The sequence below is a fragment of the Labrus mixtus genome, chromosome 3 (genome assembly GCF_963584025.1).
Source record: "Labrus mixtus chromosome 3, fLabMix1.1, whole genome shotgun sequence".
In the NCBI taxonomy this organism is placed as follows: Eukaryota; Metazoa; Chordata; class Actinopteri; order Labriformes; family Labridae; genus Labrus; species Labrus mixtus.
The window spans coordinates 2,169,708-2,183,630 of record NC_083614.1 but is presented as its reverse complement, the minus strand read 5'-3'; the positions used below and the strand labels follow the sequence as shown (position 1 = coordinate 2,183,630).

Below are 13,923 nucleotides of genomic sequence, written 5' to 3'. Positions count from 1 at the left end.
GAGAAATCCTTCCTGCATATTATCCCATATGATCTTTTGTGAATTGGTGATATACAAATAATGACTGATTGAAGTTAAAATTCTTAAATATTCACATTTCTACAAGCTTCTAGTTAAATGAAGCAGTTTCTAACAGATGTGATGCTATTCAAACTTGTGTGTGTAGAATAACATAAGCTCAGAGACAAGTTATCAGAATGTATTCTGTGTCTGACACACACAAACGCACACACACATAATTTTATCACAACACTCAAAGACTTTAATTCACAACTTCTGTCATATTAAAACACAAGCCTATTTTACACAGCCCAGGTAGCTGCTAAGAAAAAAACAAACCACATGAATGCAGTGAACGGGATGGGAAGTCAAAGTTGAAAACCTAAGCAGGATGTACAAAGCAGAACTAGTTCAACACCTTAAGAAGCTGTTAACGTCTGTGTAGTTGGAATGAAACGGACAACAGGTGAACTACTGAGAATAAATGATACCACCTACACCATTATCTCTATCCACGTCCTGTTAACTGATGATTGTCCCTCCATCACACTGCTTTGAAAATGTATCGTCATGACAACAGTGAGCAGGTTTTCATTCCTGTTCTGCGTGGATAAAATAACAATGTCCTATACTCGTTTAGGAAAGCTTTAGCTGCTGTAAGCTGTGTCCCACTCCAGAGGCCGTCTGCAAAGCTGTCCTACACAAGACAAATGCCACATCAGCAGATCCAATACTTGGCCTCACAGAGACCACATTCAGGCAGTCGTCAGAATTCATCCCTTTAAACTTCCATGTTTCTCCTAATAGACGATAAATGTTTACTACAGGGGACCGTGTTGATCATAAATAAAGTGTCAGAGGTCATCTCTGTAATGAGACACAGCTAGAAGAAGACCTTTTGATTACACAATGAGCTTCATCGCCCTCCACACTGACGTCACATATAGAGCAGTGTTTCTATGTTCAGAGTAAAGAAGATCTGACGGCTCACAAGTCTACTGTTCTGTTCCTGAGTAAATACAACCTTGGAGTGCAAGAGGGCAGAATAAAAATTTAAAAAAAGCACAAATCATGTGATGTCAGAGTGGCTAACTTCAAATCAGTGGAACAGTATGGAGGGGATATCGTAGAGAGAGATGATCTTGATCAAAGGAAGAGAATAGTAACATCTTCTCCTATTTCTTTCCCCCCCAAGGTCAGGTCAAAAACAAAACAAGAGAAGAACCAAACACAACACTCAACTGGCAGACCAGAGGACCACCATGTGCGGATCTCAAATCAGCAGTGAGCGGTTACCTTTGAAAATTGTATTTAACCGTTGTAATTTAAAGACCTAGGAAGGATGTCAGCATTTTGGAAGGTAAAAAGGGGTCAGAGGTCAGACGTAGAAAAGTCGTACCCTGGAGGTACTGACATGGAGGTCATCATCGAAGAACTTGGTCTCTATGATCACGTTACCACTGGAATAAAAACACAACGTTAACTCAGGGTGAATATTTAGACACTGCTACAAGAAATGATCAACGTTTGAACACTTTTTTCTCCTAAAAGCTTTCCTTGTAAATTTATGACTTTAATCACAAAATCTAAAAAATAGAAAATCCCCTTATCTAGCCCTGATAGTCCTTCGGAGGTGAAAGATGTGTAAAAAAGTGTAGTGTAATAGTTCTTGAAAATATGATCCTTTCCTGTTATCATTTCTCACATTTAACTGTAAATCTGGTACATTAAGGTTCACTGAAAGAGTTTTTATTAATGATTATTTAATAAATAAGCAGCTGGGGTCTGCTCTTCGGACCATTAGATGTCTCTAACCTGATTTGGACATTTTGGGTAAATGTAATCACTGGTGTAAAGTGTTCAGTTCAGAAACATGACACATAAAAGTCTAAATGATCCGAGTAGAGACTCACGTTAAAACATTGGCGGGCATCATTTGGGACTCTGGGGCGGCTTCTATCAGAGACTGCCATGTGTTGGTGGAGTTTGGGATAACGAAACCAAACTCAAAGAACCATTCTGGAACGAGAGGCAGAAGAAGTGTGTGTTAGTCTATATATAGAACATAAATAATGTGCTGTTTTATTGACTCCTCCCTCTCTGCTGGAAACTAGAATCATAAACATGTTGTGTTGCGGAGGTGTGGCTCGTGTGGACTCCTGAGGCTCTCTGTGCCGCAGCGCCCCGGGGACAGCACTCCAAACACAGGAACAGAAAATCACATCAGTAATTCAGACCGCACATCTAACAGTTACAAACGACAAGACAAAGCCCATACCACACGGTAACACGTAGTTTCACCTCTTGCAGGTCATGTCAAGAACTTGAAATAAACAGCTTTAAGAATCTTAGAGAACAAACCAAACCACCAGAGCCTTATATATCCTGTCACATGGCACATTATCGCCCGCTGGCTGTCCACACTGCATCTCTTCAATATTTCATTCTTTGCTCTGTGAATGTCAGTTTCACCTTGCAAACAGTATGACATGTAGGGCTTTTGTAAAGAAGGTGGAGAAACACAACAAACAGCTCACTGTGAGACAAACAAAGCTGTGGATATTATTTATACATCCTCATGTCTTTGTGCAGCAAGCTAACCAGCTCTGTTGAGTGAACAAAGAGTGCCTTGTAGAGCCCAGAGAGCGACAGGGAGGGAAATAGACACTCCATTAGATAACAATAGAATCAGGCTGTACAACACGTGGTGCTAAAAGGGTCACACAGTGCCTTTAACCCATTGACTGATTGTTACCTTCTAGACACTGTCCTTTGAAGAAAACTTTTTGCTCCAGTCGGAACTTCTCCAGTTTCTCTGATGAGGAAAAGTTCAATTCTCTAGACACCGCTTTACACTTCAGGATCTTCTTCGGGACGCGGGCTGCAGAGATAGAAAATATGTACATGTAGTCAGTTTACTTTAATAGTCTGTAACTTTCTTTGTTTCCTCAAGAGTTCTCTAACTAGCAGCAGGTTGAACACACACTGACGTGCTGTATCAAAGTCATCAGAAATGTCTGATCCTCCTCTCAGACACAGCAGCAAAACTAGATTTTTCTCTACAAATGAGAGTTTTAGTTAGTAACTGGGGCGGCTGTGGCTCAGTGGTAGAGTCGGTCATCTCTCAACAGGAGGGCTCCTCAGCTCCTGCAGACACATGTACCATGTGTCCTTGGACAAGGCTCTCATATGGCCCTCTATTTGTATTTGACAAGCTCTATGTAGATTCATTACATCCACAGATATCAACTACTGAGGAGCATGCATGATGTTTTTCTAATTGAAAGGAATGATGGGTAAGACTATGACTCGGGGGCGGCTGTGGCTCAGTGGTAGAGTCGTCGTCTCTCAACCAGAAGGTCGAGGGTTTGATCCCCAGCTCCTGCAGGAACATGTCCGATGTGTGCTTGGACACTTAAACTTGAATAAAAGTTATTTGAGGAGTCAGAAGACTAGAAAAGAAATAGACCATCTCCAGTCTATTTCCCATGAAAGAGATGCTAAAAATGAATGTGTGTCTAAAGTGAAATGTTGAATGTACCTTCGTGTTCTACACCAGGTACCGAGAGGTCCTCAGTGCCCTGCCAAAGGACTTTACCCGTCTCTGCATCTCGAAGGTTCATCCAGTTTCTGACAGAAAAAGGTTAAGTGACAACAACAAAAGAACAATATCTATCAGGGTGTCAAACTTATGGCCCGCAGCCCGAATCCAGGCCGCCATCAGGTTTCATCCAACCCACGAGACATTTTGGGGAACAGGGGGACATTTATGAAAAAAAATATTTTTTAATAAACTTCAATGTTTTCACCTGAATGTTAAAAACTAAGGATAATAAGCAAATTAAGAGGCCAATACAATAAATGAATGAATTAAACATGGCAGTCTGAACCATCGTCTCATCAAGGAGTAACATCGAAAAGACGAGTTGTTGAGCGCGCTCCTAGCTGCTCTAACATTTGTTTAGCTAGCACAAACAGAAGAGAGAACTTTATATCTCTGCGTTAATCCTGGTGGGCTAACTATTACGATCCAAACAGCCACACACAGCGGATTCTCCTCATCAGTGGAAGGTGGCCTTGTCCTTACATCAGTGTTGGGCTGAAATTCTCTCCAGTCTGGGAAACTTTTCTATTTAGATTATTCTCTTTAAAAAATGGGTGATAAAAACAGCAGGAGTCGAACCAGAATCACAGAGTACATTGTTTGCGGCTCAACCCCTCAGGTGCCCATCATAGACTAATTTAAAAAAGATGAGTTTTCAGTGTCTTCTTTACATGCAAGCTCAGGTTGAATAATACAGTTGTGTTGTAGAGCTGTGTCAGTACACCATCATGTAGTTAGAGCTAAGACCATACACATGTACAAATTTGAATACATACGGACAATACACCAAGACAATTTCCTTGTATGTGTAAATGTATTTGGCAATAAAACCGTATTCTGATTCTGACAAGTATATTATAGTTATGGTATAAATGTCTTTAAATTATCCATCACCAAACCTGATATTTCAATTAGGGCCCGACTGATACGGTATATGTGGGGCCGATACCGATATCTGGAAGAAAAAAAACCTGATACTGATATATCGGCCGATATCTTTCTTAGATCCATGGAATAGATAGATATCATTTTACACATGTATTGCGTTGATGCCTAAAATGCAGCTATCAGAGAAAGGTGGTCACTCAGCTCGATAGTAACTGCGCATGTACGTTCGTCATCACTCCAGAGAGTGATGATGCTTGTTGTAATCCATATAGCGCCCTCTGCTGGGGAAGGAGAACTGCTATTGTAATACAATAAAACTCAAATTAAATGCTGTTTGACTGGTGAATAAATGTAGTAATTTTGGCAAATATCTGCGATAAATTGACCCATACAGATAGTCACTGGATATGCTAATATCGGCTGATATTATCGTCTGGCCGATTGGTCGGGCTCTAATTTAAATAGTTGATTTAAGTCACATATTTTGTGAAGACATTTGTCTGCTTTTTCAGAAACCTCACAGTTGATGTAAGAAGGACCTAAAATAGATTTAAGGACAGAAGCATGCAGGCCATAGCCAAGGGGGTGTCCAGACTTTTGGGACTGGGGTCACCCAACTGGGGCACTGACTTGTGCATGGGTGGCCTAAAGTTTCTGTACACTCACATTAGAAGTTGCGTTAACCGAATATTCTCCGTCTTTGACAGAATTTTTAACAATGATGGAAAAATCTGAAGGCTGTCTGTTATTTAGATTAGAATCACCGGGTGTCCACCGCTCCTTTCTAACTCTCACACAGCACTGTCATTAACCACATGTAAAGCACCTGCAGTACACCTCACAGTCCAGTTGGTGGCGAGTGTGCATAATTAATTAGTTATTGTTTTGTTCTGTAGTCTATCTGACCTCACGTGCATGACATCGTTGTCTCAAGTGTTGCCAACTTGGCGACTTTCTCGCTAAAGCTGGCAACTTTTTAAGTCAAAAGTTACTAGCAACAAATCTAGCGACTTTTTCTGGTGTTTTGGAGACATGATGTGAAAGCACGTAGCCTCTGCAGTTACTGTCCTCAACGAGCAGTGGGTGCTGCCGTGAGCCCCTCCCCCGTCCCAAAGCACTCACCGGCGGTCAGTCTCGCAGTAGCCTCGCGCAGCAGTCCCAGCTGCAGTGAGAGCAGAGAGAAGTCTAGAGGCTGGTTGTTTTCATGGTTAAGCTATCAGGTGTGCTTCAGCACGATACACTTCATGCACAAGCACAAGTATGCGGATACACAATGCTGACATCATTCAGGAGAAATCTCAGAGTTTTATGGTTGTATCTGACTAAAGTGACTCAAAATCAGCCATAAAGTCAGTAAAGTAGCTGTCATGTTCTCTGTGTTGTTCTCCGATGTGCAGACGCGAACGTGACAGCATGTCCCATTTTTTTCTTGAGTCTGCCTGTCTTGTAAACTAAGTACGCCTCATAATTACGTAAAGCCATGCATGCATTGTATTATGACGTTATGTACATGAAATGACCGTGCTCAGGCCCGGTTAGTACTGGAGCAGTGTGAGTGCAGGCCAGAGGGGGAATGGGGGGGCACTCATGCTTAAATATGAGTGCGTCCTAAGAGCGTAACATGTGATCGACTTGTTTCTATAATCAAATAATAAAATTAATAGTTAATAAATAAACAGACAATGTCTCATTATCTAAAAAATATAAGAAATGAAAAAGACAGATCATTATAGATTATGACGGAAATGTTACCACCCTGTCCGTCAAAATGACAACAAGAAAGTCTAGTGCAACCTCTGACTCACATATATGAAGAGCATTTATTTAACCCCTCTGTCTGCAAAAATCACATCAACTTTTAAGTGACCCAAGATCACAACAACATTTACATCTTCTAAGCTTTATTCTTCTACGTCCAAAGTCAACATTTTAATCTGGAATCTGGACTTTAATCTGGAATCTCTGGAAAGGCAAATAGCCAATCATTTTCAAGGATTTTGGGATGGCACCTGGGGTGGCCAATAAGTTTTCAAGGGGGGCCACCCCTCTGGACACGCCCCTGTCCATAGCACTGCAACACAGCACACCCTTAACTGCCTTTGTCTTTTACACTGAACCCGCCAAAGGGCTAAATATTGGTGTCCCAGGGTTTGATTTACACAACATCATGGCTTTGCCAAAGCACTAGAGTCTCACACACACAGCGCTGTTTCGTCATGCCCCGGTTACTATCTAATCCCGTCTCAGTGGTGGAACAAGTTCGCCTCCCCAATCCTCCATTAACTGAACCCATGGTGAGGAATAATGGTCTTCAAATGCAATTTAAAGAGGGCTGCTGCCTCCTTGCAAGTCCTCAATGCAAGGAGGTTTTTTTGTTGACAGATTCAGTTGGCTGAAACAATTGGCAAAAAAATATCCTAACAAAAACACAATTTAACGTCTTGACCAGATTGTCAGATGAATGAAAGTCCAAGTCAAATTTCATTGTCGATCATGCCATTCATCTATTTCTGTCCATTTGGCTCAACATGTCCATATTTCGATACCAAAGAACACCTGCTTGTAACTCCTGCTTGTAACTCTTGCATGCCGCTGCACTTAGCGGTCAAAAAACTGCCTGACCGGTAACAAAGGTCCCTACCTTATTTAGACACAACATTGAAAATCTGCCGCTACAGCAGCCTTTGTGTTATGAAGATCACCCTTATCAGAAAAAATACAAAACCAAGGGCTAGAACTGGACTAGGATACAGGGTTCAAACACTTTCTAGCATCAACAACATGCTTTATTGGTTGTAATTCATCGGAATACTCGTGGAAAGAACATTGCAAGCGTATAGACAACCTAAAGAGATGTTTGTTGTGCAATCTGAAGAAGCCCTGGAGCAGACGATGCTGGCACTTGGCTGTCCTATCAGTCTGTCATTTAGTCAGCTGTACCTGACCTCTGCCTCACTACAAACACAATACAGCTGTCAATCCACTGCAGATTACAGCTACTGCTGCGTCTTCACAAACATTTTAATAACATACCTGGGCCATGCTTAAAAGTCAGCGGGGCATCATCACACACACACCTGTTGCTACAGCTCTATCATCGACGTATACCTTTTTGACTGACAGTCCTTTTTCTATAAAAGACATTATTCAAGGAATGCTGAATATGCTTGATTGCTGTTTGGACCCATGTAGACTGGATCCATGTCTTTTGGTCATTGACGATGAATAAAATGTTAGGCAAGTACATCATCAACCATCAATCTATTGTTATTCATATAGATCCATAGATCCACTCTACATGACACCTGGCTGTTTTTTTATTCTCATCCATTTCTAAGTCTACACAAAATGTGTTCTTCTGGTTATAAGCATTGTCTAATGATGTATATATGAATACAGATTACTAAAGCTTGGATTTCTAGACTTCAGTTAAGTGAATGCAAAGAATACAGTGACAACAACACTTTTTAAAATGTTTGGGCTGACGGGATATTGAGACCTTTTAAGTAAAGTAAGAGTTCATGACAGAGAATTCAAGTGGAAAGTGGCAGAGCCTGCAGCAGCCTGCAATCCAGGCATTCTGGTTCATGTACGCAATCATACACACTGAGAAATCTTATTGTGTTAATGGACTACTTCATCAATCAAAACTGAGTGGACATTAAGACAAAATGTGGCAAGTTGAAAAGCAAAAATGTGTCTTTGGATGCAAGCTTGACTGTTAAGAAGCATCGCCCCTCAGACCTCTGTTCAAGAAGATTGTCAACACCCTGTCAGACTCAGACACTACTTAGTGTCACACACACTCGGCTCCCCACCATCTGTGAGGCCCTTCAGCCCTCCTCACAACCGTCACCACTGTCCTAAAAACACACCGCTACTAAAGCTGAAGAACTCCCAATTTAAAATAAATGTTACATGAGTGACGAAAGCTGCATTCTGACACTCATAGAAAGTGTCATCTCAGTTGACTCACAGGAGTCTTTCTTAGCTCAGACGTTGACTCAAGAACCTCACAATTCAATTTCATTTTCATTCACTACTGATCAATATGGTTCAATATCCTACAATTCTACAATTCACTTAGCAGACGCTTTTATCCAAATATCCACTCCTGTGTTTCCCCTACCATTATATTGGGGGGAGGGGGGAGGCAGGTTTTCTCTAATATAAAAAACATTTGGTAAAATAGTTTTAAAACCATCGGATCCCGACAAAAGACAGGTTCAATCTGCATTCAAAGAAAAAACAAGACGAAAACAGAAGGAGAAAAGTTTGAGCCACAGTGACAGACAGCTGGAGGAGCTGGAACACGTTAAAGTTAAAGACTAGATCCTGGTAAAGATAAAAGTTATTCACAAAGCATCTTAGCCCTTAAGAGAGCTCCTAAAGTAAAGATCTAAGGATGAAGAGTTTCTCACAGAGAAGAAAGAAGGAGAGATTCCAGCTCTATCACAGCCTCATATTAATATCAGATTAAGTAGACTCTATCAGCATGGTGAATAAACATGAAAAATACACAATATTTGATATAAGAATAATTTCTGAATCTATATCGAATTAGAACAAAATATTTGCAATAAAGTGAGTCGATTCCTTTACCCAGCATGCATCGACACTAACAGTTATCATTCCTACTAGTCAGGATGTGGTCGAGGTAAATCTTGAAAAAAAAAAACAGAGGCTCCTGTAAATACAGAATGTGTTGAAGAAATTAATTTGTAATTTCTTCTTTTTTTTAAGATTTATTTTTGGGCTTTTTGTGCCTTTAATGGAGAGATAGGACAGTTGATAGAGTTGGAAATCAGGGAGAGAGAGAGGAATGACATGCAGGGAAGACGACACAGGCTGGATTTGAGCCCGGGCCGCCTGCTTGGAGGACTATAGCCTCTGTAGATGGGGCGCGTGCACTAACCACTATGCCACCAGCGCCCCAAGTTCCTCTATAATGAGAACCAGCATCTCAACAATATGTTAACAAGGTCGGATCTTTTTGTTTCAATTAGGTAACAGATTATATTTTTATTATTGTTAAATTTCCTGAATGTATTACATTTATTTAAATGGGAGAGGAATTATGTACAACTCCTGAGCTTCTTATACAGCTAGGGTCAGACTATGGAGAATTGATAATTGAACAAAAAAAAAGAACATGTGGTCTCTAATGATAACATCTCAGCAGGTAAGGAGAGGATATGAAATGTAATTCAGGTTTTTCTATCTTTCACATTTTCTTCATGATTGAAATAGATTCTCATTCAACTAAAGCCCACCAAGCCCGATCCCTCCCTGGAGGTTTTCTAGTAAAGCGTGGTGAGTGGAACGGTTTCTCTAATCCTCTCAAGTCTAACTAATTCCAACCTCCTACATAACCCCCATCATCCTCCACACCTTCCAGAATAATCCAGGCCACTCTGCAATGTCTTTCTCGTTGATTCTCTTTCAAGAGGTCATGCTATTTTAAAAATGACATGTGTCACTAAGATCTGTTTCCACTCAGTATTAAGATAACCCTGGAGGGGGGAATTCACCATCTGAAGAATCAGAGTAGAGAAAAAAACAGCTCTGCCTCTGGGATGATTCAGTCACAAGTGGACAATTCCAAAAATGTCCGTTCACATCTAGGATTGTAAAGTGATCATCATGTCTCACTTTGATCAACCTATAAAACATGCACATCCTTTTTATTATAAAAAACATCAATTGATGACGTGTGACGGTAGACTGTAAGTATGAATATTTGAAGCCTGAGTGACGTCAGCCATCTGTTTCTGCAGGGGGCGCTGGAGGCTCATCAGCAGCAGCCTCCATGCTGGAAATGCTGTCTCAGTCTAACTTTAGGTCAACTTAACGACAGGCTGAGAGCTGGAGCTGAGGCGGGTTTTAAACCTCCTGACAAACCGTTCCATCGCGCCCACCTGTCAATCAGGTCAGCTACACACCTAACTAATAATAAGACGTATTGTTTATAAAATCAAAACAGAGTCGTTTCTAAAAAAATCTCCCCCTGTACACAGTGTGTTCCAGTGATGACAATAACTAATCAGACCTATTTAGTTTTTGTACCAGGATGTAAACATGTTTATTAATGCTGTAATAACGGCTGTATTGCCAGTCATGTGACTTCCTGTGTTCCTGGAGCCAGCCTCTAGTGGACACTCGATGGACTGCAGGATTTTACACTTCTGCATCGACTTCATTTTCCAAGACCGGAGGATGCCACTTGAGTGTGACGCAGACTTGTAGTGAGACAAAGAGAGATCAAATGGATATGTAAGAGCGAGAGTGTAAATATGAAAAGAAGTGTTGAGGGGATATAAAAACTTTCTATCAATTCATTTGACTTTGTAATTGTGTAATTAAACAGAAAAGTTCATAAGTACCCCTGCAGACTGAAGTCTCTGCTGTTAATGGCAAACAGACGGATGATGTAATACACAATATAGCAAATAATACATTTCAGCTGCTTGGAATGACATGAAAATAGGCTTTCATGAGGCATAGCTGAGACATATTAAAGGAGACTCTTTCACTTTCTCTAAGAAAGACTCTGCAGCCCTTTGTATTATCCCCAGGACATCAAGAAGAATCCAACCATAGTAAGCCCAGACCTCCTCTGAACGTGCTCTGAACATGGGAGTTATTAACACGTCTACATTTATGAACACACTCAGCTTAAGATAATGTCACAGACAAAGAAAACAAAGCCTCGCCCTCCACCATTAAAGACCATCAAACAGGGTTGTACTGTGGCCTCCTCAGGACCAGCTGCAGGTGGTGTATGTGTAAACCACCAGGGTGCACGCTCAAATCCGTCATAAGACACACTCCAGTTAATGAGTCCCCAGTGTAAAGCTGCTGTCAATGTTTAGTCTGCATTCATTTTAAAGACATCTTAATGGCTGAAAGTAAAGGTCCTTTTTAGCTGTTAAACAACACAATTCCACTTCAATCATTTCATGGGCTACTCTTGCACATCTTTTTTAGAGAGATTGTGGATAACATACTATGGCACCTTAGAGGAAGAACCCTGACTCATCTAAAAGGGCCAACAGGGTACTCCGTGCACAGCCTAAACACCTTCTCAGGTGTGCACGGCTGCAGGAACATACCATAAAAACATTAATCAAAAGTCTGTTGCACACTGAAAATAACTTTACTGTATTTTAATGTGAGCGAACAACACGTTTCGCCTGGAGCTTCCTCTCCCTCATAAAGAAAAGGAGAGAAGGACTTGGATGATAAAATAGTAAAGTTAATATCTGAGATATAAGAACACCTCGCTGGTGCTTTTGATTATTTAACCCAAAAAACTTTGACAGTATAATTCATTCAGCAAGGGTTTAAGTTAGTGTGGCTTTATGTTGCAACTTAAAAACCAAAACTGATCTGATATGAATAAAATCATAAAGTCTGAGTCTTCCTCGAACTGTTCAGCAAAGGCTGATGAGCTCTAAGGTGAAGATATGATCAGAAAGCGACGAGGACAAAGATTCCCTTTATGCTCAATACGCTTCTTGTGCTGATGTGTTTACATGTGATTGTTGGCACATTAGTGTGTTGATACAATGCAAAGATGACATCATATGTCTCGCAGACCCTTCTGGATAACAAATGTATGCTAAGACAACAACACAGTAAAAACAAATAGGTGTTCATTCTGGTGACTTTGTGGTGTAGAGCCCATGCAGGACAAATGCAACAACAACAGTTTGATCCCAGGCACTCACAGCCAACTTTCTTATTCTTTTTATACTACTTCATCAATTAAAAAGTCAAAAATGTAACTATTCAATTATGACATAAATTAGTCTATTTTAAGGATTCTTTTCATTTCGCGCAGACTGATTGAAATCTAACTGCACGTCCTGTACACAACAACAACAGATCTCCCTGTCCATAACAACAGCACATGTTGCGTAATGGAAACACATTTTGCAGAATCTTAAAGAATATATGCCAAGCTTTCTGTTTAGTATCACAGTTTGATATGTCTTCTGCACCATAAAGCGTCCAGTCTGGGTTTTTAAAACTCTCTTTAAGAATATCATCGAGCAAGTTATCTTTGCGAACTGAATGCACAAGCCTCATTTCAGGGTAAAATGTTCGGGGAGGTGCTTACCAAATAAGATCCGTCTTTGCTATCTGAAAACCACCTGCATCAATCTTAGCTTTATCTTCAACGCGTCCAGCTGCCACAGGAAGCACACCGATCAGTTAGCAAGACCATTTAGCCAAAAGGCTAAGCCATTCATTCAGCTAGTAGGCCATCATTTAGAGGATAACTTGCTCGCTTGGCTGTCTCAGACACAGACAAACAGTTTTATAGCCTCCGTTATCAACTAAGAGGCGAAAGTTAGCCACAACTGCTAAGCTTGAGGTACCATAAGACTCAACACAACAATAATAGATGACGTTATAATAAACGGGACATAGCGCTAGCTTAATGCTACGTGTCCAACCTTCACAGAACATCCAGAACAAACAAACACAGTAGAGAAGAAAAGGATACAGTTTGAAGCCCCTTAAAATCTCCTTGGCCCTGTCTTCGTCTGAAGACATTTCAGAAACCGTCTCTTTCGATCCTTACAAGAAATCCAGGATCTGTCAAAATAACAAAAGCTCCGTTGATGTTAGCTTATCTTATTAGCTAACTACATTGAAAGTCAATGTTTGCAGAAAATAGCATAAACTATGTGTACTTGACTATATTGTTGGACCGCAGTTTAAATCTGATCCGATAATGCAATCAGCTTAATATACCAAGCTAACTAAGGGCAGGGAGCCTAGCCAGTCAAAGGCACAGGGCAACTCCGAACAGCCAATCATAGACTGGGAAACAAAACATGGGCGGGACTACAATGGCTAGAGACGCGTCACCAGGGGCAACGCCGCACACGCTATGAGAGCACGGCGGTACGGTTCGTGCGTGTTCCTTTCTTTAACCTATATAACCATAGACTGATATAAACACACATGCAGACAACGTGAATGACCAGTTACAACATTTTTCTGAAAGCAAAACCCTTCTTTTAAAATGTCGTCCAAAACTGAGTGTAAGATTTAAAGTTTATGACTCTTGAACACAACAAACCCGTCATGAAATAAAAACAGCACAAATAGCATTTTAATATTTGGAAACGGTTTTAATCCAACAGTTTGAATAAATTAAGCTGGCTCACAGCATAGACCAAAGCATTCTGTCTGAAGAAGCCTGTCATGCACTCAGGATGTGGGATTTACCTATGGGGGTGTTTCAAAGACAATAACCAACTGCAAAAATTGAACCAGTCTGTTGTTGTTGTTGTTGTTGTTGTTGTTGTTGTTGTTGTTGTTGCAGACAAGATGGCGGACATACAGGTCATCCATATCCAGAAAGTCATAGGAAAATACTTTTAAAATACTTAATTAATTTACAATAGCCAAAAGAC

General features: G+C 40.7%; 1 protein-coding gene across 1 annotated transcript; it reads right to left on the bottom strand.

Annotated features, from left to right (window-relative positions):
* Nucleotides 1-238: 238 nt before the first annotated feature.
* Nucleotides 239-13,293, bottom strand: pde6d (phosphodiesterase 6D, cGMP-specific, rod, delta). Its single transcript, XM_061028387.1, has 5 exons — nucleotides 13,005-13,293; nucleotides 3,542-3,630; nucleotides 2,756-2,881; nucleotides 1,914-2,019; nucleotides 239-1,460 (listed from the first exon to the last, which is right to left on the bottom strand). The coding sequence occupies exons 1-5, from the start codon at nucleotides 13,052-13,054 to the stop codon at nucleotides 1,379-1,381; spliced, it is 453 nt and encodes a 150-aa protein (XP_060884370.1). The 5' UTR covers nucleotides 13,055-13,293; the 3' UTR covers nucleotides 239-1,378.
* Nucleotides 13,294-13,923: the final 630 nt, after the last annotated feature.

Bases quoted from the DNA above. Each gene is read 5' to 3' on its own strand.
- pde6d (XM_061028387.1), bottom strand. From the start codon at position 13,054: ATGTCTTCAGACGAAGACAGGGCCAAGGAGATTTTAAGGGGCTTCAAA. The intron at 2,882-3,541 runs GTACATTCAACA...CTATCTCTGCAG, and splicing joins ACCTGGTGTAGAACACGAAG to CCCGCGTCCCGAAGAAGATC. The intron at 2,020-2,755 runs GTAACAATCAGT...CTCTCGTTCCAG, and splicing joins CAAAGGACAGTGTCTAGAAG to AATGGTTCTTTGAGTTTGGT.